Source organism: Periplaneta americana, chromosome 11, assembly GCF_040183065.1.
Source record: "Periplaneta americana isolate PAMFEO1 chromosome 11, P.americana_PAMFEO1_priV1, whole genome shotgun sequence".
Lineage (NCBI taxonomy): Eukaryota > Metazoa > Arthropoda > Insecta > Blattodea > Blattidae > Periplaneta > Periplaneta americana.
In genome coordinates, this window is record NC_091127.1 from 133,867,474 (window position 1) to 133,891,338 (window position 23,865).

General features: G+C 36.6%; 1 protein-coding gene across 2 annotated transcripts in view; it reads left to right on the plus strand.

Moving 5' to 3' along the window:
* Window positions 1-7,138: 7,138 nt before the first annotated feature.
* The window catches only part of LOC138709353 (nose resistant to fluoxetine protein 6-like), a 65,853-nt gene continuing 49,126 nt past the window's right edge, over window positions 7,139-23,865 (plus strand). The window contains exon 1 of one of the 2 annotated variants that reach the window (XM_069840065.1): window positions 7,139-7,403. In XM_069840065.1, coding sequence (XP_069696166.1) covers window positions 7,178-7,403 — 226 coding nt within the window. In that variant the 5' untranslated portion in view covers window positions 7,139-7,177. Of the gene's footprint in view, window positions 7,404-17,805; window positions 18,039-23,865 lie in introns of those variants that run through there. The other variant, XM_069840064.1, reaches the window with a different exon arrangement.

Here is a 23,865-nt window from a genome sequence, read left to right on the forward strand (position 1 = left end):
AGCCTTGTTTACTCCAGAGACACGATAGACTGATAAATAAGACTTTCGTGGTTCGAATCCTGCCTGGGAAGGAAACTTTTTTTGTTCCTTATTAAAATTTATTCCCATTACTTTTCGATTGCAGAGATATTTCACTACTTAATTAACTTATTATTCCCAGGACATGAATTTTACCAGCTTATTTTCTAATGGCTTTCGAAATGGGCTACGTCAACATTCGAAACTACAACAATTTCAATAGATTACTCGCTATCTTGTGAATGCGGGCGTGACATGAGCAGTGGCTCATTTCGGGGACTTTGATTATTCCGTCGGTCCTGTTTCTTTTGCCACTACTGTATATAATGATATATTGAAATTTTGTTGTTTTATTCACATTAAATAGTGATAAATATATGTTTAGATGCGCTGCATTGCATATAAGTTTACAGAATAAAGTACAAATGTATGGATCCTAATTGCGTAGACTCCTTATGAATTCTGTCTAAAAAATTGTGTCTATAGATTTTCAGTGGTTAAGCCGAGGAAAAGTTCTCTCCAGGTTCTTTGAATTGCGTTAAGAGAGTCACGTTGAAAATTCGCTTTGCCTGGAAATATATCCAGAATATTTGCGGGCAAATTATTTGGCAGTAAGCACGTATGTGAGAAATTTTCCTCACTCATGAACTTCACAAAACCAAGACTAATAAGTTACAAAGATTATCAGAAGACAATAAGGGTGCTATGCTACGTCATTGTGCAGGAAACAATTTCGCCGGACATAAGAAGGTTGGTGTCGGGTAAAGCAAGAAGAAACACTTCTGTATTAGACGAAAAATCAGGAATTTAAATTTGTTTCTAGAAATGTGCTGTTCATATAATAAGTACATTATTAAGTGTGTAACAGTTACATAGCATTTAATTAGGTAGGCCTCTTTATCTAAAATCTCTAAGATAAAAAATATACTACGTTTATTATTTGTTCCAATCCTATTATTTCATTTTTCCGTATGCACAATATCCTGTAATTTCTTTCACTTTTGTATTAGTAAGTTTACAACAGGAAAACAATATTTTTATACTAGTTGGATTATTAGATAATTATATAAAAATTAATTATATTCCAGCTATTATCTGAAACTATATAAGTTAAGGAGAAGCTATGTTTATTATTTATTGTAGCCTGCTATTTTATAATTCATTGCATTTACTAAAGAGGTACACTCTACAAAGCATATTCTGATTTGTTGTTTTGTATGAATGTAACACGTTATCTATTATTTAAACACAATTTAATTCATCATGCAGTGACAGGCCAATAGACTTCACTTTGTTCACCCCTTCTTATTCTCTGCTGCTGTCTGCAGAATAGATTCATTGCAACCAGTGAGTGCTTGATCTCACGCAGAACCGTTCACGTGCTCTTGACCTTGACATCGCTGCTATAAAGAAAGTAACGAGTTTCTCACGACGACGCAACTCGAGGTCTCGGGCGTTGCTCTAAGAACATTAGCTTGGCAGGAAGGCTGTACTCACCTGCGCAGCTGGAGGCCTCCTCCGTTTCTCGTAATAATATTAGTATTGCAGGCGCCTTAGCTGTGAATAGTGCGCTTTACTCAGTCTCGTTCAGTTTTGTTTGCTGTGTGATTAAGTACACGTTTTTTTTATTCTTATTGTGTGTAATATCGTTCACTATGTCATACAATACGGAGCAACGAGTGTTTATAGTGTTAAACCAGTGGTCGTCAGCACAGAGCACCCTGGGGCTATCGGTTCTTACCCGCAGAGAACACAGTGCACCATGGTGCACTCGTAGCTACTAGCGGGTATGCTCTCTACTTCTTCCTGCTGCACGACGGTACCCTTTGCACATTTCAGCGAGAGCTGACGACCACTGTGTTAAACTATGCAAGAACAGAGTCGTATGTGGAATGTCAGAAATTTCCCAGCGTACATGTTCCCAATAAATCGACGATATGCAGATTATTAGAAAAATATTATGGGTGCTATTCCTAGATATTTCCCTAGCCCGGGCTACGAGCGTGCTAAACAGGATTCATATCATATCGTATCGCTGACACTGGTTTATGAACACGAAAAACGTTAGTTCGCTGATCATCCACCGAAAGCTCGCGCTAAGAATGTATATGAATACGGCCCAAAGAGACTGGGTCCGGGTTAAACATAAAGAAAACTAGAAAACCAAGCGTTCTAACCGAGGAAAAATTAGACGAGATAGGAGCGACCTTAGAAACAGGTCCCAGAAAATCGTTGCCTCGTTTAGCATTTCAATGATTGCGAATTCAACAACTTCGGCAGCAGAAATTAAAGTGCTTAATAACTTGTTCAAAAGTTGTCAGGCTTCTCTAGCAGCAGAGGGCACCTTCTATAAATAAATATACGCTTAATCTAGTCACATTACTTCTTAGTTTACGCACAACTCAGGGGGAGAAGGCGGCCGTGACGCGACAACTGTGCTAGGCGTATGCGGTAGACTTGCCGTGGAAGATGTGGGCAGTCGATTGCGTCGTACGTGATAAACCCTGTTTTTCCGAAAGTTCTGCAAACATATTTTATGTCCAGGCATGGATACAAACTTTACAGGAAGATATTTAAATACACTCGTATGTCAGATATTTGTTCGTTATCAAGATATTAAAATGTTTCTTCGCTCTCCTGTAAAATGCAATATTTTGACATACGTACGAGGTTGCTGCTCAACAACATCAAATATGCTATTCAGTAAAAATATCTCTCACGGACTTCACTAGAGTGGACGGTGTTATGTAATTTGGCTCTGATTAATTTAGTAAGACGGATACCACAGTCTACATACACAGTCGCGAAGCTCAATACGTAGTAAATATGCAAACATTAGATAGTTGCTCACCACTACGATCGCTAATATCGCCTCATTAAAGGCAATGCAAAATAGTACCGTCACAGTCTATTGTTTCTAGCACCCTCAAAACTCAAGCTTCGTGACTGTATATAGTAGACTGTGCGGATACTTCAGTCAGGTGTGATGAAATTCTTTCATAATTATTAATTATAAGTAGGGGCGGATGTTGATGACCTAAAAAATTACTTAAAATGATCATTAAAATGCCCTTAAACTAATGGAAAAATGACATACAACTAAAAGAAAATGACATTTAAATATTATTCACCGTACTCGCACCACAACTTCTTAAAAACCAGTCACCTTGTTTCAATGACTGCCCTGCAGAGAAGAGGAAACTTCCTGGAATTTTGCTAAGATGAAGGAAAAGAACGTGCAACAAAATGAAGATTTTAGGGGAAAACTATAGATTTTAATGAGGGTTTACAATATGTTTCAACCAGGGGTGGTCCATGTCAGTGCCTTCATTCTCTATCTCCTCCTCCTTCCGCGCTTCACTTTTGTTACCAGACCTTCCAGATGAGGGAGTGTGAATGACAAAACAAATTGTGGGTGCAGCATGCATTCTTGCAATATTTGTGTTAAAAATACTGTCTACTACAGTAGACATCCCTTCCGAACCACGTCCTGTCCAGTACATGGTGAAAGCTTTCCCCCTTCCAAACATAAATTCTAAAGACACCGTCGTACCGCAAAAGAACAGTAGTGGTCAAAGCCCTCACTTAAACTAAGCTGTTGTCAAGCATTTTATATTACTTCCGTTGTGTGAAATGAAGCCCTCAGTGGAATGAGGGATGGACTATAGAATCTATTCCAAACTACAAAACTCAAACTTCACTGTTATTCACTTATTCAGTAGGTAATTACTACTGACCTATTTGCTTAGAAATTGATTAAACAGACCTATCGGTAAAGAAGAACGTAAAATGCATGATCTAAAAGTTTTTAAAGGTATTAAAAATGACCAATAAATGCCGAAAAACATATAAAAATGACCTATTAGTTCAAAAATGTCAAAAAATGAAAAAAATTCAATACAAGAAATATTTTTACGTTGATATTAACATAGAAAGGATTTCAATATTAATAGGCATCGTCCTAATGTGAAAAATAAGAAGATGACTTTTCAACAACATCCGCCCCCTAATTATAAAAACAGAGAACTTAGAATTCAATAAGGAAACGGGCCTCCTGTAACGGCAGTTACATGATTACTCTAAATTGGCGAACCAATCCAATTCAGTTTTTTTTTTTTTTTTTTTTTGCCTGTTCTTCTTGTCTCTGGCTAACTTATTTCTTTCTGTTTGTGCATTTGGCTTTCACAATACATTGCATGAAAAAACACATTGATTTACTTAAATGGTCATCATAAACATATTTTTATAGCGCACGTTCCGTCTTCACCGAGGTGAAACATAGGGTATTCACAAATAGTAGAGCACTCTAGTCGTATGGTAGAGGTGATTCTAGTCTCATCTGTGGCTCAAATGCTACCACGCTGGTCTTCAATCCAGGCGGCCCGGATCCGATCCTAGGCCAGATCGTGATGGAATTTGTGGTGCATATACAGACATTGTAAAGGATTTCTCTCGGGGTACTTCTATTTCCTTCTATCATCCCAAAATTACTGTAGATCTCCCTCTCACTTCATCTATCATCTGCAATAGTAAAAATAGGCTGATCTGAAGTCTTGGGGTTCGTATGGGTTTTCGAAGCAGATCAAGAAGAAGAGCTTGAAACTTCGCAGCCTAGTGTTTGTCAGACTACTCGTATGAGAATGGGGCCTGGCTCTTTCAGGGGCTGATGTTTGATGGCCCATCTGTCAGCGTTGGCAGATCAGGAATGGCTTGGAGCTCCTGTCAGCGTCGGATTCACGAATACCACCCAGACCACCTGTTTGATTTGGACAATCATCACATTTATCTGTGGTGCGTCCACACCTGTGGAGTAACGGCTAGCGCGTCTGGTCGCGAAACCACGTGGCCCGGGTTCGATTCCCGATCGGGGCAAGTTACCTGGTTGAGGCTTTTTCCGGGGTTTTCCCTTAACCCAATATGAGTAAATGCTGGGTAACTTTCGGTGCTGGACCCCGGACTCATTTCACCGGCATTATCACCATCTCATTCAGACGCTAAATAACCTAAGATGTTGATAAAACGTCGTAAAATAACCTACTAAAATAAAAATAAATCTGTGGTGTTTGGTCAGAACATGACAACTTCTCCAAAAAAAGCTGTTTAGGGATACGAGCATTTTTGTTTTCATTTTTCCTTAAAATCAGAATTCTAGTTTACATACGATTGTGAATTAAAATAACATACATTAGGGCACTGTTTAATATACGTACATGCTCGTGTTTTTCTGTAGCTTCTACGTAGCCATCAGTAGGTGTAGATAAGAGGAAATGGGGTTTTGGAGTTATGTTCTGACCAAACACCACAGATATAGGGCGCACAATGGGCCAAAGCGTGCTTAAGTGTAAGAATCTTCGTAAAGAAAAGCTAAAGGTGATGGTAGGTAAGCAGGTAGGTAAGGTAAGCATGATAACAGAGATAGATTTAACCTCCTGAGTCCTGAGATATTTGTTGTTTTATTTTTAAAGTTCAATATAATTCTACACTTCAAAAAAAGTAACTGACATGAAAAATGCTGAAAAAAATCTATAGGGTACATTTAGGGTACAAATGGAGGTATATTATACTATACTTCGGGTCTCTGCACATACATCTTACATCATAATTATGTACGAAGTATATATATATATATATATATATATATATATATATATATATATATATATATATACTATACTATACACTATACTATACTATACTATACTATACTACACTACACTACACTATACTATACTCGCAGGACTCAGGAGGTTGTGACGGGCAGAAAAATCGTCACTTTGTTATTGAGAATTTAAGTCGGGCCATCTGAATTTGTAGCCATAATAATTGCTATTGCTCTATTTGCATCAAGACGGAGGATCTTCGTTATATGTTAAAAATTTTGAATATTCAAACATATTTCATTTGCATTAGTTAAATATATAAATAGATGGACGGACGGACAAATAAATAAATGTGTCTAATGCCTACACACTTCACTTTGCGTGATTCGGGTTCCGCATGCTGCGGATAGATGGCAGGACAGTGACCAATTTACAAATTGCACACCACATCGGCGGGCCACGTTATGCATGATGTGTATCTGTGAAGAGTTATGTCGTGTACTAGGGTGAGCGTATGTTAAGTATTCGTGTAAGTGTAGTCTAGGGAATGGGTGAGGATTTTTTTTTAAATTTTATTGGGTTATTTTACGACGCTGTATCAAAATCTAGGTTATTTAGCATCTGAATGAAATGAAGGTGATAATGCTGGTGAAATGAGTCCGGGGTCCAGCACCGAAAGTTACCCAGCATTTGCTCGTATTGGGTTGAGGGGAAAACCCCGGAAAAAACCTCAACCAGGTAACTTGCCCCGACCGGGAATCGAACACGGGCCACCTGGTTTCGCGGCCAGACGCACTGACATGATGATGTGGACATGGGTAAGGATGATGATGGTGAGGCAGGGAGAAGGCAAAACCCGGTGCCGGCACATAGCCTACTCCTGTCGAATACCACCAAGGAGGCCGCGAGGCTTAACGTCCCCATCCTACGGACGAATCAGAATCAACAGTGACATATGCCTTCCCTTCATATGTACTGCGGAGAGAATTGGAATTTAACCCAGGCATATTGGTGCACAATTCATTGATTAGAAATTTAGAAGTGGAAATTTAACAAGAAAAATCTCTGACCCCGCCGGGATTCGAACTCTAGTCTGGAAGCAGACACGCTACCACAGTGCTAACTCGACGGGCTATAAATATATAATGATAATTCTTTTCTATCTAAATTCTAAATGAATGATCGAAACAACTGAAGTTTTATCCGCATAAATATTTGTTTTTTTTTTTTTGTTTGTTTTTTTTTTTTTTTCAAATTCTTAGCAATGGCGCCTACCGTCAGGCCGCATGCAACATACTCACTACATCCGTATATTATGAACTATTGTGACCGGTGGCCGACTACATTCATTGATGTTCTGAAATTTTCAAAGTAGTATCGTAAACAAGAACTACTAAGATTGGCTAATCAGCAATATCAGAACCAATGTGCGATTAAAATTAGGTCAAGGTTACAGTCGCAAAGTGAAATGAACGCTTATCGGGCACATACTCTAAGTGATATAAGGCGGACGGTTGCACTGGGACCTGTAGTTACTAGCGAACACTGTCAGGTGCAACATGTATGTGGTCGTCCTCGTTATCTGCGGGCTCTTACACGAGTCACTGTTCAACCAGGCGTTGGCATCACCGACAGGCTATGGAGACTTTCATTTCGAGCGGCTGATGAACGCTATGGAGAAAATGCCCACGTCCATTTCAGCGTGGCCAAAGTCCGAATTGTGTCAGACACACATCCGCTTCTACAACGAAAGTTTAAATGCAGGAAAACCATGGGCCTACAAAAGTAAGTCGCATTTCTTCTATTATTAGTTCATATTTATGTTTAGTTATAATAGAATGCAAAAAAAAACACTACTCATATTCATGATTATCAGAGACCGGAAATGTTAGTAGAATGCCTTTTTAAATGTGTTAAATCTATCTTTATTTTGAAAGTAAATCTGTACGAATTATACCTTTGTGATTGAAACGTTACAGTTTTACGTTGCCCTTTTCTCCCTTTTCTTACTATAAATGCATTTATTTGATTATTTATCTATTATTAACTTATTATTAAAAATTACCTACAAGTATATTTTAATTTATTTCTATAACCGCTACAATGAAAGTGACTTCATCGAATGTAGCCTATATTATTGTCTTTCAGTCAGTTCATATTCTCTTTGTAACAATGAGTGTTTCCGTGCAAAAATGTATAACAGTAAGCGTTTTTTTTTAATTATCCCTTGTGTTTATTTCACAAGGCAACAATGAGTGCGGGTCTAACGTTATTTTTAATGGTTATTTTACTTGCAGTTTTCATTGCGTCGTTGTTGTAGCTAGCTAAATATTTCATATCGCAAAATATCAGTACACCCAAACACAAAAATGCACTTTCCAAGGCTACTGGGAAGAAGATTTCGTTGCTTCCAACAGTAATATTGCAACACCGAGTCGAAAATCTCAATTTGCATTCGACTTGTGTAAAATTTTTCTTGCCGCCGAAATCCCTTTGTGGAAAGTGCAAGGTTGTGAGTCTAGTGCAAGGTTTTTATATTTGTCTTTTATTGCGTATTTTAGCTATTTATAATGCCTTTTTGCCTGCCTATTTTAGCTATTTATGATGCCTTTTTGCCTGCCTAATTTAATGATTCATACTACCTAAACTTCCGGTCTCTGATGATTATGATGATGATCATCATCGATCACTATCACCATCATGAATTGTATGTTCACAGCGCAGGGAAGTATGTAGATTCTACTCACCCTCATACATCTTGACCGCAACGGGGTAAACATAGACTGTGTGTGCATATGTTATGTCAGTGGCGCGCTTGTTGTAGCCTGAATTGATATTATATGTGTCATTTTATTTCCGCCAAGTAACGTATTCAACTACGAAATACAAAATAAGAACATGACACGAACTATTATCGGCTTTTATAGCACGCGACACTGAAACTTCCAACTTGCATTTTTCTAAGTTCTACAGTGCAGGAATCTGTGACAGGTTAAGTTAGGATAGTTTAGCCTTTTAGTATGCCTAGCATATTCGTTGATTTTATCAAACCTCCTATGTGACCGTACAGAAAATAATTTTTCAGGAGGAAAAAAAATAATTAATTATCAATAGACTCACACTGATTCTCGATGATGTCACTTATGTCCATTATATTCACCAACTTTTCTACCTAATTATTTCATCATCTTACGTACACCCAATGAATTTTACTTAATTTTTTCTTCCTCCTGAAAAATTATGGTGATTAGTAAAGCACGGTCTTCGTTGCCCGCGTTCATAAGTTACCTGCGCTTGGATAGTGTGGTGTATGCCTAGCTTGATGTGTGATGGGAGGGGAAGACACGGACGTTCCCTCCGTTGTACAGGTTCAGTGCGGTGAGGGACAAAGTTACACTTATTTACATGACAGCGTTGTTGTAAATAAATGCATTGTAACACATCCTTAGAACTTTAATAACATTATATTATTAATAGAATGCAATACTGTACAACAGTTTTCATTTATGCTTCACCTATTGATGCGTCCACAGTTCCATTACAACAAAGAACAATGCATTTCCGTAAAGTGTCGAAATAAAAACCCCTTCGCCTATCACTTAGAAACATTTTGAACTGAGAAAATGTGCGTTCTACATCACAAGACGTGAGTGGTGCGAAACGAAAATAAGAGCTGTCACACGTATCATCTGAGGGCTCGCCATTAACCGACAAAATATCTCTTATTTCACACACTGCTGAAAATCCAAAGTTCTTTTTCAACACGGTCCCAAATTTCGTCTTAACCGGTTCCAAACTTGGATGTGGTTTTGCTTCACACAGACTTTGGTACAAATGTTCTACGAGTTGGAGGTCACTGGACATTTCGAGGGTTGACGATTCTAGTTGTTTTATTGTTGTGGGAACATCTTTGTAAACATCTTTTATGTACACCAGATTTTCATAGAGTGGTTCCGAAAACGACTTTGCAACCTTTATTGACGTACTCGCTTCATCATAAAATGTTTGTATTACACCACGGACTTCCTTGTAGTGTTCACAATAGTACAATGCCGCCTTCAACCAAGTTCCCCACCGAGTTAAAATGGGCTGTGGTGGCAAAGAAATTCCTGGTATCATATCTTTGAATTTCTGTTTTCGAGACGGAGACTTCAAAAAGATTTTCTTTCCGTTGGAGATTAAGCTGTCAATATCGGGGAATAACAACCTAATTTCTTCAGCTACCCCATGCAGACCATGGCCCAAGCAAGTTAAATGTAGCAGGTTTGGATATCTAGTCCGGATTTGGCGTGCTGCTTTTAACATGTATGCAGCAGCATCAGTGACAAAAAGAAGGACATTTTCTCTTTGTATTCCATCAGGCCACAAAAGATTCATAGCAGTCTCAAAGAGAGTATCGATTGTGGAACTGTTTACTGCAGTAAGCACCTCGGTTGTTAACAAGTATTTTTGTAAAGGTTTGTCCGGAGATAACACTGCCAATAGACCTTCCTTCCACATCTGCCGTTTAGTCTATAGAAACCATATTTTATTATTTGCGACAGATTTCCTAATGCCGTTGATGACATGATCATAGCACGGGGATAAATACCTTTTGCGTAGAGTTGATTCGGATGGAACGTTTCGCCCAGTATATTTCTGCAGAAATGATTTGAAAGTAGCATTTTGTAACTTGTGTAACGGAATATTGCAACTTACCATCATATTTCAGAGGTCATTACAAAACTCTCTCTGAGTAGGCTTATATGAATTTGAACTCGATGGTGTATCATGTCTGCCAAACATCGTTATACTTTTTTTTATGTTGTTTAGACTTACAGTGCTTCTGGATGAAAATTTTTCTGTGGCCTTTAAACTGTATATGGCATACTTTGCAAAATATATTTACCCCTTGCATAGTGAAATACTCACGGCCAAATTCCTCCACACATATTGTAACAATTTCTGTTTCTTTACGTCTGACATTACTGGCACTCTTGTTTACAACTCTGCACGGTCTACACGTGCCCGACCGACTGCTGTACGTATTGAGAATACGTCGAGACGCCGTACCCATCGCGAGTGATGTGGACGTGACGTCAGACTCTCGGTATAGCCCTTGTGCAGACAACTTGTATCGCGGCAGCAGGCAATGAAAAGGCAACGAGGTCCGCGCTTTAGTGATTAGGCCTACTGACACATAGGAGGCTTCATAAATCAACGATGAATATGAGTCTGTGTTAGGTTAGGTTAGTTTAGGCTTTTAGCATGCCTAGCATATTCGTTGATTTTATCAAACCTCCTATGTGACCGTACAGAAAATAATTTTTCAGGACTATTACACTCTTACTACGTCATACTACTTTTGACCAATAAAACGGTACGAAAGGACGTATTTCAACCAATCATGGCTGCTTATCGCACAATTTTATCGCGTCCCTAGCATTTGTTTAATTTTATCGCGTCCCTAGCATTTGTTTCTTTGTTTGCCAACATTTGAAACTGCGCTGGTCTGGACGTCAAAAATATATATAAAATTACAAACCACTCCAGTCGATGCACAGCAGTTTCAAATATGACTCGCATTGGCATTCAAGAACAAGAATTAATAAAAATCACTGATCATACCTATACATCTTCTGAAATCCGATTTACAAATAAATGAAGAGCACCTTTCGGAAATCCTGAATAAGTTGAATACACCATGTAGGCCTAAATCAACGAGTTCCACTTCTATTATGCACACGTCCAATATAACATCAATTGAACCACCAACCACATTCAAATTTGAAAATTGTACATTCAATAATTATTCCTTTTAAAATTATTCATTCGGAAATTCTGAATAAGTTGAATACATCATGTAGGCCTAAATCAACGAGTTCCACTTGTATTACGCACACGTCCAATATAACATCAATTGAACCACCAACCACATTCAAATTTGAAAATTGTACATTCAATAATTATTCCTTTTAAAATTATACATGTTTATTTTTTATGTCATCGTCGTTAATTAAAACTTTTCTAACACTTGTGTATATTAGTTATGTTATGTTATAGCTTCTGCTCTGAGAGGATAAAAAGAACTTCTGCTATATGATATTATGGATAGTCACGTATCAGAGATTGTTTAATATTAAGATTTATTGAATAGTAATCATTACAGTGTCTGTATAAAGACACTACTGCCATCTAGCATGCATCTAGCGTAATATTTGTAATGTTGAGATGGTACAATAATACATTTGAAGACAGTTGTATTTTCGTAAGTCAATTAATATTTTATTGTATTGGAGTATTTCGTTACTTCTAATCTGTATATACTTTCTTCTAATCGTGTAATAATCAATTAAATCCCACTCGAGTTTTGATTTTCTCTAGATAAATCAAAACGTCTAGTGAGATTACTGTTGATAAAAAAATTAATTAATTATCAATAGTCCTACACTGATTCTCGATGATGTCATTTATGTCCATCATATTCACCAACTTTTCTACCTAATTACTTCATATTCTTACGTACATCCAATGATTTTTACTTAATTTTTTCTTCCTCCTGAAAAATTATGGTTTGTAGGCCTTCTGTCACATAGGAGGCTTCATAAATCAACGACGAATACGAGTCTGTGATAGGTTAGATTAGATTAGTTTAGGCTTTTGGTATGCCTCGCATATATTAAGTGAAGTCCACACCTGTGGACTAACGATCAGCGCGTCTGGCCGCGAAACCAAGTGGCCCGATTTCGAATCCCGGTGGGGGAAGTTACCTGGTTGAGGTTTTTCCGGGGTTTTCCCTCAACCCAATACGAGCAAATGCTGCGTAATTTTCGGTGCTGGACCCCGGACTCATTTCACCGGCATTATCACCTTCATTTCATTCATACGCTAAATAACCTAGATGTTGATACAGCGTCGTAAAATAACCCAATAAAATAAATAAATAAATATTAAGTGAAGTAAAATGAGCGTTTCGCCTTCATTTTGAAGTGTTCTACCTCTTTATTTCACGTGTTAAATGATCACTTTTAGGTTACCCCCATCGATCAATTTTTTTAAGCTATTTTCTGATATGTTTTCAAGTCAACTGACGTACTAGCCTATATAAATTTCTCACATTCAAAACTATCTTCCCTCTGAAAATTATACAATTTTTCCACTTCTTTCAGCAAAAAAACCTTCAATGTTACGTGCCATAGGAAACCCATCTTCTATATCCATATAATATTAGGGGAAAGTAGGGTAAGAGTATGCACAGTTTAAGAGTACGCAGTCTCCGAATATTTTATGGTACTTTCGATGTTCGCAAAACTGTCTGTCCATATGTTGTGAAGGAAGACAAGTTGGATGTGGTGTAAATTGCTCCGAGTTTCGTATAGTTGTTTTAAAAGTAACAAATCTGTTTTTGTACTCCGAGATCTTTTATCTGAATGTTATTAATGTTCATATTACAAGAGTAATAGGTGAATTGTTATCACTTCCATCATATATTAAAATACAGATGGGTAGTGTTGTTAATAAAGCATGAACTACCACTCCAAGATGTAAGCAGCCACGAATCAGTACTGCCAATTGTAAAATATTACCGTACGCTAGTGGCTAAGAGTACGCGCTCAAGCGTTCGCATGCTTACTCGAAAGCAGCTACAGTACGACCCAGGTTCATAGAGATAATGTTTTAACTTACATTTGTTTATTTTATATTAGTTAAAATGATTACTGTATTTTAATATTTCATTCATTGATTAAGGTTCTCGTTAACACTTTGTTAAAACCATAAAATTGACTTAGTCTTACGTTAAAAAAAAAGTAAAATTGTTAAAAAAAAAAGGCATATACCTTCGACAGACGGCCCGTTTCTACGCTGTCACGTCATCTTCAGTGTCTCTTGAACCACTGGTGATCTTGACTCTATGATGTGCATTTGTCGATGGTAGGGATGGGGGTGTGTTGTCCCTATGGTGGGGGCTGGCTGTTTGTGTGGTATGATGTATTATGACGTCGAATAATGTGTGTATTGAACTGCAATTGTGTGTTAAGTATATATTGTGGTTATGCTATTGTATTCTATTTCGTACTGTTCTAGGATGTTTAATTGTGAACTTTTTGGTGTGATGTGTAAAATTTCCATATCTGTTTCTATATTATTGTAGTCATGATTATTGTTGATAATGTGGTCTGCATAATTTGATGTGATGTAGGGTTTGGTTATAGCTTTAATATGTTCATTATATCTTGTATGAAAGGATCTTCCTGTCTGTCCTATGTAAAAATGTGGGCAACTATTGCATTTTAATTTGTAAACTCCAGTTGAATTATAATTATTTGAATGTTTAATGTGATTATTTAGGTATTTCTGTGTTGTATTATTTGTTTTGTATGCTATCTTGTATTTTAGTTTTCTGAATGAAGTTGCAATTTTGTGAGTATTGGTATTGTGATATGTTACTGTTATGTATTTATTCTCGCGTGGTGTTTGTATTGGTTTGTTCTGTTTTTGTTTTGCCTTTTTTATTAGTGTGTCTATTATGTTAGGGTTGTATCCATTGTCTTGTGCTATATATTTTATTGTGTTTAATTCTTCAGTGTAGTTGTCATTGTTCATTGGTATATTAATTAATCTGTGTGTCATTGTACGGAAAGCTGCATGTTCATGTTGTATGGGATGATTTGATGAATTGTGTATATGTGTTGTGGTTGTAGTGGGTTTCCTGTATAACCAAGCTATAAACTTCTTAGACATCACCATAACCAAAACAAATAACAGACACGAATTCAAAATATACATATATATGCCTTTTTTAACAATTTTACACTTTTTTAACGTAAGACTAAGTAAATTTTATGGTAATATTTCATTTCATTGTGTCCTATTTATTCGAATCCTAGATTTTTTTTAAATTTCAGTGGAGTTGCAAGAATTAAGAGACAATAAGAAAATATAAAAGGAAATCGGATATAAAGTTGGTTTTTACGCAGGTAATGGTGAAGTAGATAAAGGAAAGACAGCTAGAGATGAGAGCAAAAGATCCATTGCACAGGTTTTTATTATAACCGAGGTGAACATCATTGCTTGTCCTCTGTGTTCTGAAGAGTATACGGAACCTCCTGACTAATTACAATATAATATATAGAATACCTACTGAGTAAAATATCATTTACTTACATACAAATGGTTTATAAGGAACCCGCATGTTCATTGCAGCCCTCACATAAGCCCGCCATTGGTCCCTATCCCGTACAAGATTAATCCAGTCTATCATAATATTCCATCTCCCTCAAACCATTTTAATATTATCCTCCCATCTACTTCTCGGCCTCCTAAGGGTCTTTTTCCCTCCGGTACTCCAATTAACTCTGTATGCATTTCTGGATTCGCCCATACGTGCTACATGCCCTGCCCATCTCAAACGTCTGGAATTAATGTTCCTAATTATGTCAGGTGAAGAATACAATGCGTGCAGTTCTGTAACTTTCTCCATTCCCCTGTAACTTCCTCCCTCTTAGCCCCAAATATTTTCCTAAGAACCTGACCCTTAAAGACCTTTAATCTCTGTTCCTCTCTCAAGGTGAGAGTCCAAGTTTCACAACCATACAGAGCAACCGGTAATATAACTGTTTTACAAATTCTAACTTTAAGGTGAGTAAAATAGCACACACATGTAATTGTAAGATATCAACAATAAAAACGAAAGTGATGTCTTTCAAAGGTAGAAATATAAAACGATAAAATAATAATATTAAGCGACACAATTTTAGAACAGGTGTATCATTTTAACTACATAGGAAATATATTTTAATGTTACGACAAAGACGTACAGGTTAAATTGTGGAAGTTCCAGATCATTTGTGGTGCAATAAATAGCATTTTGAATAAGAAAATGAGGAAAGAAACAAAAATGAAATTTTATAAAACAGTAGCGGTACCCGCAATAGAATATGGTAGCGAAAGTAGGGTACTAAGTCTGAAAGAGGAAAGCACCATACAATCATATGAAATGAAGTTCCTAAGAGCTACTAAAGGATACACAAAATTAGACAAAATTAGAAATGAAGTACTAAAGCAAGAAATGGAAATTACCCCTATCCTAACAAAATAAAAATATTAGTGTTGTGAGATTTAATCGATCAATCTAAAGGATTAATCGATCAACTTATGTTGTAAGATTAATCGATCAAGAATATTTAATCGAATAATTGAGTCGATTAAAATTAAACGGCTCTAGTTCATATTAATTATTATTTTGTTAATACAAACTCATACTAAAAATTCTGAAATGTGTCTCTCGGAAATTCCTTACTTAAAAGCACAATAGTACTGTTATTTTCTAACTAAACCAGGAAACTTTTAATGTTTCATGAGTAACATGTAGTATAATGCCGTTTTATGTTATACAATCGTTTTCCTCGTAATACTCGTGAACAAATCATACATTTAATATTCTCATCATATTGACAGCAAAAAAATGCGTCCTCCCATACTATTTGAAACTTTCGCTTTTGTAGAGGTACATGGTTTCGAGAGAGACATATGCCACTCGCAGGTCAGACACAAATATAAATGGAACGGAGTTTGACTCCAGTGAGTGAGAGGGTGGGGATTGGGGGAGGTTAGAAACAAGAGAAATGCATAGCTCTCACTGCGAGTCACATTCTCTATAACTATTAAACAGATATAAAGCAGGTAGTTTATTATTGTAGCTAGATCCCGTTACACATTCTCGTGTGATATAGGTGATCATAGAAGTAATTTATTATGGAGTAGGGCTACCTCTAGTAAAATATGAAAAATAGTAAAAGCAGAAAAAGTATAACAAATAACAGTACTTGCAAAATTTTAATTTGATATTTTGGTCTATTTCGAATAAGTGAGTGAGTTAGTTATTTGAATTAGAGATTGAGTGAGTTAGTGATTGAGTTAAATATTGAGTGAGTTGGTGTTTGAGTTAGAAATTGAGTGAGTTGGTGTTTGAGTTAGAGATTCAGTGAGTTAATGATTGAGTTAGAGATTGGGTGAATTAGTGATTGAGTTAGTGAATGGGATGAAAAACGGAAATCGGGCTGAAAACAAGATTAGTTATGATTTACGACTAATTCGTAGAACAACTGCTCACAAGGCAAATGTTATCTCTTTATGTATAAGCCTGTGAACTCTATTATTTTCTTTCGCTTCGATGTCATCATCATCGTGACGGTAATATAGGATGTTTATCCTATTCCGGCTCAATAGTCCATCGTCGTCGTCTAGGTTTCCGAGTTCTTTCGCACTGATTTGTACTCAAATAGGATTTTCTGCATTCGTTTGTTCTCCATGCGTTGAAAATGCTCGTCCTATTGCATCTTGTATATTTTTAGTGTTGTTGATCTATCAAAATATTTAATCGATTAACTATTTGAATTTAATCGATTAATCGATAGATATATATTGTATCGTCATATTACAAAACAACTATTTTAATTACCTACTAACATATTTATTTCTAATTTATTGTGTCAATTTTCTCCGGGAATTTTTGAGACAAACAAATAACAAAAAGTATGAAGACTCACATAGTTAATACTGCTTCATCCATCATTTTAAACAAGTGAGTGCATTCACATGCTCCGAATTAAGTGCCGCTCTACGTTTAGTAATAATGTTTCCTGTATCACTGAACACGAAAAAAACTTTTTTTCTGTCAAGCACTTCTCCATGATCGTTCAATTTAAATCCAAACGTTTCACCGAGTTAACCTCTCAAATTCTGATATGACAATGGAGTTTACAACAATGAAAATGGTAAAAACCAAATTTAGATCACGACTGACAGACAAATACCTTCGTGATCAACTACGACTGGCAGTAAGTGACATAATTCCTGATTTTGAAACTTTGTCGTAGAGACATTCTGAAGAGAGTTAATTTTAGGTTGTGATATTGTTCATTTGTTGTTCATTTCTTTCTTCGTTACACATACTAAACATTAGTTTGCAACCTTGTACTGTATAAAATTGTATTTAAGTGCTTGAGGTAAGGAAAATGAAAATCCGTTAATGAGTAAGACAGTTGCTTCACTTCCCCTTCGGGTGTCCGCCTCCCTCCATAGGTGCTATGCACGTTGCAGGTCACACAGTGACTCGGCGCAAAATTACATTTTCGCCACAGCTGCTCTAAGTAATATAAGGCGGACGGTTGAACTGGGACCTGTAGTTAGTAGCGAACACTGAAAGGTGTAACATGTATGTGGTCGTCCTCATTATCTGCGGGCTCTTACATGGGCCACTGTTCAAACGGGCGTTGGCATCACCGACAGGCTATGGAGACATTCATTTCAAGCGGCTGATGAACGCTATGGAGGAAATGCCCACGTCCATTTCAGCGTGGCCAAAGTCCGAATTGTGTCAGTCACACATCCGCTTCTACAACGAAAGTTTAAGTACAGGAAAACCGTGGGCCTACAAAAGTAAGTAGCATTTCTTCTGTTATTAGTTCATATTTATGTTTAGTTGTCATAGATTGCAAAAAAAAGAAAAGAAAAGCACTAGATATCCTACTCATATTCATGATTATAATGATCATTATCGATCACTATCACCATCATGAATTATAAATAGGGAAGTTTGTAGATTCTATCCACCCCCATACAGCTTGACCGCAACGGGAGTAAACATAGGCTGTTTGTGCATATTAGAGATGGGTAAAAATAGCTGGAACAGTTTATTTGAAACTGTTTCACAATTGAAACTGTTTCGATACGAAACAGTTTCGTGATATAACCTGTTCCAACTGTTCCAAAGAGAGTTACACTGCTCCAGTGATCACTTCAACGTCTCACATGGTTCCAAGAGATAAACAGTTCAATTTCTAAACAGTTTTCCTCTTCTTTGTTATCTGCAAAGGCCACGTGTAGCACTATCATTGACCTTCAATCGAAAGTAGATATAATATTATCCATGTTCCACACGCGAAATTTAATTGTACGAATCAAATTCCCTAATAAATCTCCTAATTATTAGCTGTCCATTGATGGAGAATATGTTCATGGTTTCCTAACATAGTGTTAATTATTAATATACCGCGAAAAATAACGGCTAATTTCATCGTTATTAAATTCTCCTAGGGTTATATGCCTTATTTAAAAAAAAAATCGATTCATTTTGATTATAGTTATTTATTGTACCCTTAACAGTAACCTACGAAAAATGACTTTCGTTGTCATAATACACTGAACAACTGATTTAAAGGCGATTTAAGAGCTTTGAAACATGTTCCCGAAGCAGATGAGGTTGAAACAGTTGGAACACTTGGAACAGATGACACTGATGTTGTAAACATATTCTTATGTAACTGTTTCTTTGAAACTGTTATTTTGGAACAGTTTCGTTCATGAAACTGTTACAGTCGAAACTGTTTCTTAAAAAGAACATTTTATCCCATCTCTAGTGCATATGTTATCTTATGTCAGTGGCGCGCTTGCTGTAGCCTGAATTGATATATGTGTCATTTTATTTCCGCCAAGTAACGTATTCAACTACGAAATACAAAATAAGAACATGACACGAACTATTATCGGCTTTTATAGCACGCGACACTGAAACTTCCAACTTGCATTTTTCTAAGTTCTACAGTGTAGGAATCTGTGACAGATTAGTTGGGTTAGGTTAGTTTTGGCTTTCCTAATGCCTTGCATATACGAATCTGTGACAAGTTAGGTTAGGTTTTTAGCATGCCTAGCATATTCTTTGACAGTACAGAAAATAATTTTTCAGGAGGAAAAAAATTAATCAATTATCAATAGGCCCACATTGATTCTCGATTATGTCATTTATGTTCATCATATTCACCAACTTTTCTACCTAATTATTTCATATTCTTACGTACACCCAGTGATTTTTACTTAATTTTTTCTTCCTTCTGAAAAATTATGGTTTGTAGGCCTACTGTCACATAGGAGGCTTCATAAATCAATGACGAATACGAGTCTGTGACAGGTTAGGTTAGGTTAGGTTAGTTTATGCTTTTGGTATGTCTCGCATATATTAAGTGAAGTGAAACGTGCGTTTCGCGTTAATTTTGAAGTATCCTACCTCTTTATTTCACGTGTTAAATGATCACTTTTAGGTTACCTCCGTCGATCATTCTTTTTTTTCAATTTTTAGCTATTTTCTTATGTTTTCAAGTGAACTGACGTACTAGGCTACATAAATGTTTCACATTCAAAATTACCTTCGACTTCTTTCGTCAAAAAAACCTTCAATGTTGCGTACCATAGAAAACCAATCTTTTAATATCCATATAATATTAGGGGAAAGTAGGGTAAGAGTACGCACAGTCTAAGAGTACGCAGCCTCTGAATATTTTATGGTAGTTTCAATGTTGACAAAACTGACTGTCCATATGTTTTGTGAGTAACAGCGTATTCCGAATCTCACCGGACCGGTGGACATTAATGACGTCACGCTGCAGCGAAATAGGAACAAAACTGCTGGAAGGTTCAATGGCTAATATGGAGGTTGTACAAGTTGTTGTCTGTGCTACGCTAGCAAGATTTTGCGAAATTTCCGTACTGTCATCTCGTTAAAAAAAAAGAGAGCATAAACAATTTCTTGAACCAGTAGTAATAACTGGTCCGTTGACATGTTCGCTCACAAGCCATTAACATATTGTTTTTAAGTTGTACTCATTACAAACAATACAGCAGAACCAAAGCAGAACACACCGCCATGACACAACAGTGCACAATGTCATTCGTCTGCTAATTCTCGCCTTATACAAGACCTAATCAGATTCACTGATGGCGGTTGATGGATACTACCACACCTCTGCAAGCTGATGGAACCGGTGCGACACCGGTGGAGCATAAGTGACGTCATCGTTGAAATTCGGAACACCGTAATGCCATCAGATTGCTCAGCGTTGAAATTCGGAATACGCTCGAAAGAAGAAAAGTTGGACGTGGTGTAAATCGTTCCGCATTTTAAAGCTAACAAATCTGTTTTTGTCCTCCGCGATCTTTTATTCGAATATTATTAATGTTCGTGTTACAAGAGTAATAGGTGAATAGTTATCACTTCCATCATATATTAAAATACGGATGGGTACTGTTGTTAATAAAGCATGAATTACCACTCCAAGATGCGAACAGCCACGAATCAGTACTGCCAATTGACGCTAGTGGCTAAGAGTACATGCCCAAGAGTCCGCATGCGTACTCTAAAGCCTTGGTTTTTCGGAACCGACGCATGCGAAATGCGAGGTGTGAGGCCCGCCTCGCACAAATCCGGACTACACGAGAGATAGTGCGTGCTTTCTGTAACTGCTAGATGCGAGGTCTGCGCACCTCGCAACTATAGAAACCACTCAATATCTCTCGTGTAGTCCGGATTTGTGCGAGGTGGGCCTCGCACCTCGCACGTCGGTTCAGGAAAACCAAGGCTTTAACACGAAAGCAGCTACAGTAAGACTCAATTTTATAGAGATAATGTTTTAACTTAAATTTGTTTATTTTATATTAGTTAAAATGATTATTGTATTTTAACATTTCATTTAATGATGTCCTACTTTTCGAATCCTAGATTTTTTTTAAATTTCAGTGGAGTTGCAAGAATTAGGAGACAATAAGAAAATATAAATGGAAATCGGATATAAACTTGTTTTTTACGCAAGTAATGGTGGAGTAGATAAAGGAAAGACTAGCTAGAGGTGAGAGCAAAAGATCCATTGCATAGGTTTTTAATATAAACGAGGGGAACATCATTGCTTGTCCTCTGTGTTCTGAAGAGTAACTATTTACAATATAATATATAGAATACCTACTGAGTAAAATATCACTTACTTACTTACAAATGATTTATAAGGAACCCGCATGTTCATTGCAGCCTTCACATAAGCCCGCCATCGGTCCCTATCCTGTACAAGATTACTCCAGTCTCTATCATCATATTCCATCTCCCTCAAATACATTTTAATATTATCCTTCCATCTACGTCTCGGTCTCCCAAAGGTCTTTTTCCCTCCGGTATTACAACTAACTCTATATGCATTTCTGGATTCGACCATACGTGCTACATGCACTGTCCATCTCAAACGTCTGGAATTAATGTTCCTAATTATGTCAGGTGAAGAATACAATGCGTGCATTACTGTAACTTTCTCCATTCCCCTGTAACTTCCTCCCTCTTAGCCCCAAATATTTTTCTAAGAACCTTATTCTTAAACACCCTTAATCTCTCTTCCTCTCTCAAAGTGAGAGTGCAAGTTTCACAACCATAGAGAACAATCGGTAATATAACTGTTTTATAAATTCTAACTTTAAGATGAGTAAAATAGCACACTCATATAATTGTAAGATTTCAACAACAAAAAACGAAAGTGATGGCGTTCAAAGGTAGAAATATAAAACGATAAAAAAATAATACTAAATGACAAAATTTTAGAACGGTGTCTCATTTTAACTACTTAGGAAATATGATATTTTAGGATTACGACAAAGACGTACAGATTAAATTGTGGAAGTTCCAGATCATTTGTGGTGCAATACTTTGAATAAGGAAACGAGGAAACAAACAAAAATTACATGTCATAAAATAGTAGCGGTACCCGCAATATAATATTATGGTAGCGAAAGTTGGGTACTAAGAAAGAGGAAAGCGGCATACAAGCTGCAGAAATTAAGTTCCTGAGTGCTACTAAAGGATGCACAAAATTAGGAATGAAGTAATAAGGCAGGAAATAATAATTACTCCTATCCTAGACAAAATAAAAATATACAAGATGAAATAGGGCGGCATATCCAACGCATGGAGAATAAACGAATGCAGAAAATCCTATTTGAGTACAAATCAGTAGGAAAACGAGAACCGGGAAAGCTAGACGACCATGGACTATTGAGCCGGAACAGGGTAAACATCCTATATTACCGTGAAGATCATGATGACATCGAAGCGAAAGGAAATAACAGAGAACACAAGCTTATAGATAAAGAGATAACATTTGCCTTGCTCCACGAATTAGTCTTAAATTATAACTAAGCTTGTTCTCAGCCCAATTTCCATTTCTCATCCCATTCACTCATTCAATCTCTAGCTCAATCACTAACTCACTCAATCTCTAACTCAGTTACTAACTCACTCACTCACTCTCTCACTCACTCTCTCATTCAAAATAGATCAAGATATCAAATAAACATTTTGCAAGTACTGTTATTTATTATACTTTTTCTGCTTTTAATATTTTCGTATTTTACTAAAAGTACTTCATAATAAATTGCTTCTTTAGCAACTGATTTTTTAGAATAATTTAATATATATTAAAACATAGAAAATGATTACCCATATCACACGAGAATGTGTAACGGCATCTAGCTACAACAATAAACTACCTGGTTTATGCCTGTTTAATAGCTATAGATAAGCGTTATGTGTACAAAAAACACATAAGTAATAATTAGATTATATACTAAAACTTTAAGTGTCCTTCTTAAATAGCTCTCCTCGATTCATATACGATTAATAAAAAAAATAAAATAATATTTTATGTGTGCAAGAAAGAATCACTGATGAAGTTTGGTCTGCCAAGGGTAGAAAAGAAGTTGCAGAACTGTATTATAGACAATGCCGAACAACACAGTAGAAAAAGTAACAAGAGTAGTCCTTAAGTAAGAGTTCAGGAAAACGCTTGAAACCTAGAAAAAAAAATCTGACCTCACCTTCAGAATTTCCCAAAACTTACATTCGATCAGGTTATAGATACATTACTCCCATTTTTGTGGAGAAAAATTCGTTCCGGATCCGGGGATTGAACCCAGGATCTCTCAGTTTGCCAGACTGAGTGCTCTACCAACTGAGCTATGTCGGGGATCCATCCACAACACGATTCGAGTTCCTCTCCTTAATTATTCTATGGCTTACTCCATTGTTTTTGACATTACTTCATCATATACGACCGCATATTAAATGACTTTATGGCCATTTCAACAACTAGTATGTAGTATGTACTGTTAACACATTTTATAGTCTATTATAGTTGAATATTTGCCCACTAAATGACTTTATAGCCGTTCTAAAAAGAGTTATGTACTGTACCAGAATGAATTTTTCTCCAAAAATAATGTAGGCTATATAGAAAGTTAACAGTACGTAACTGTTTTGGAATGGCTATAATGTAGTCATTTACAGTAGTGCACAAATATTCAACTACCGGGTGTACGAGACAAAACGCCACGGCTTAACCGAAAGTCTAGCGGCCCCCGTATGCTATAGGAGTGGTCTTCCTACCGTCAAAGCGCGATA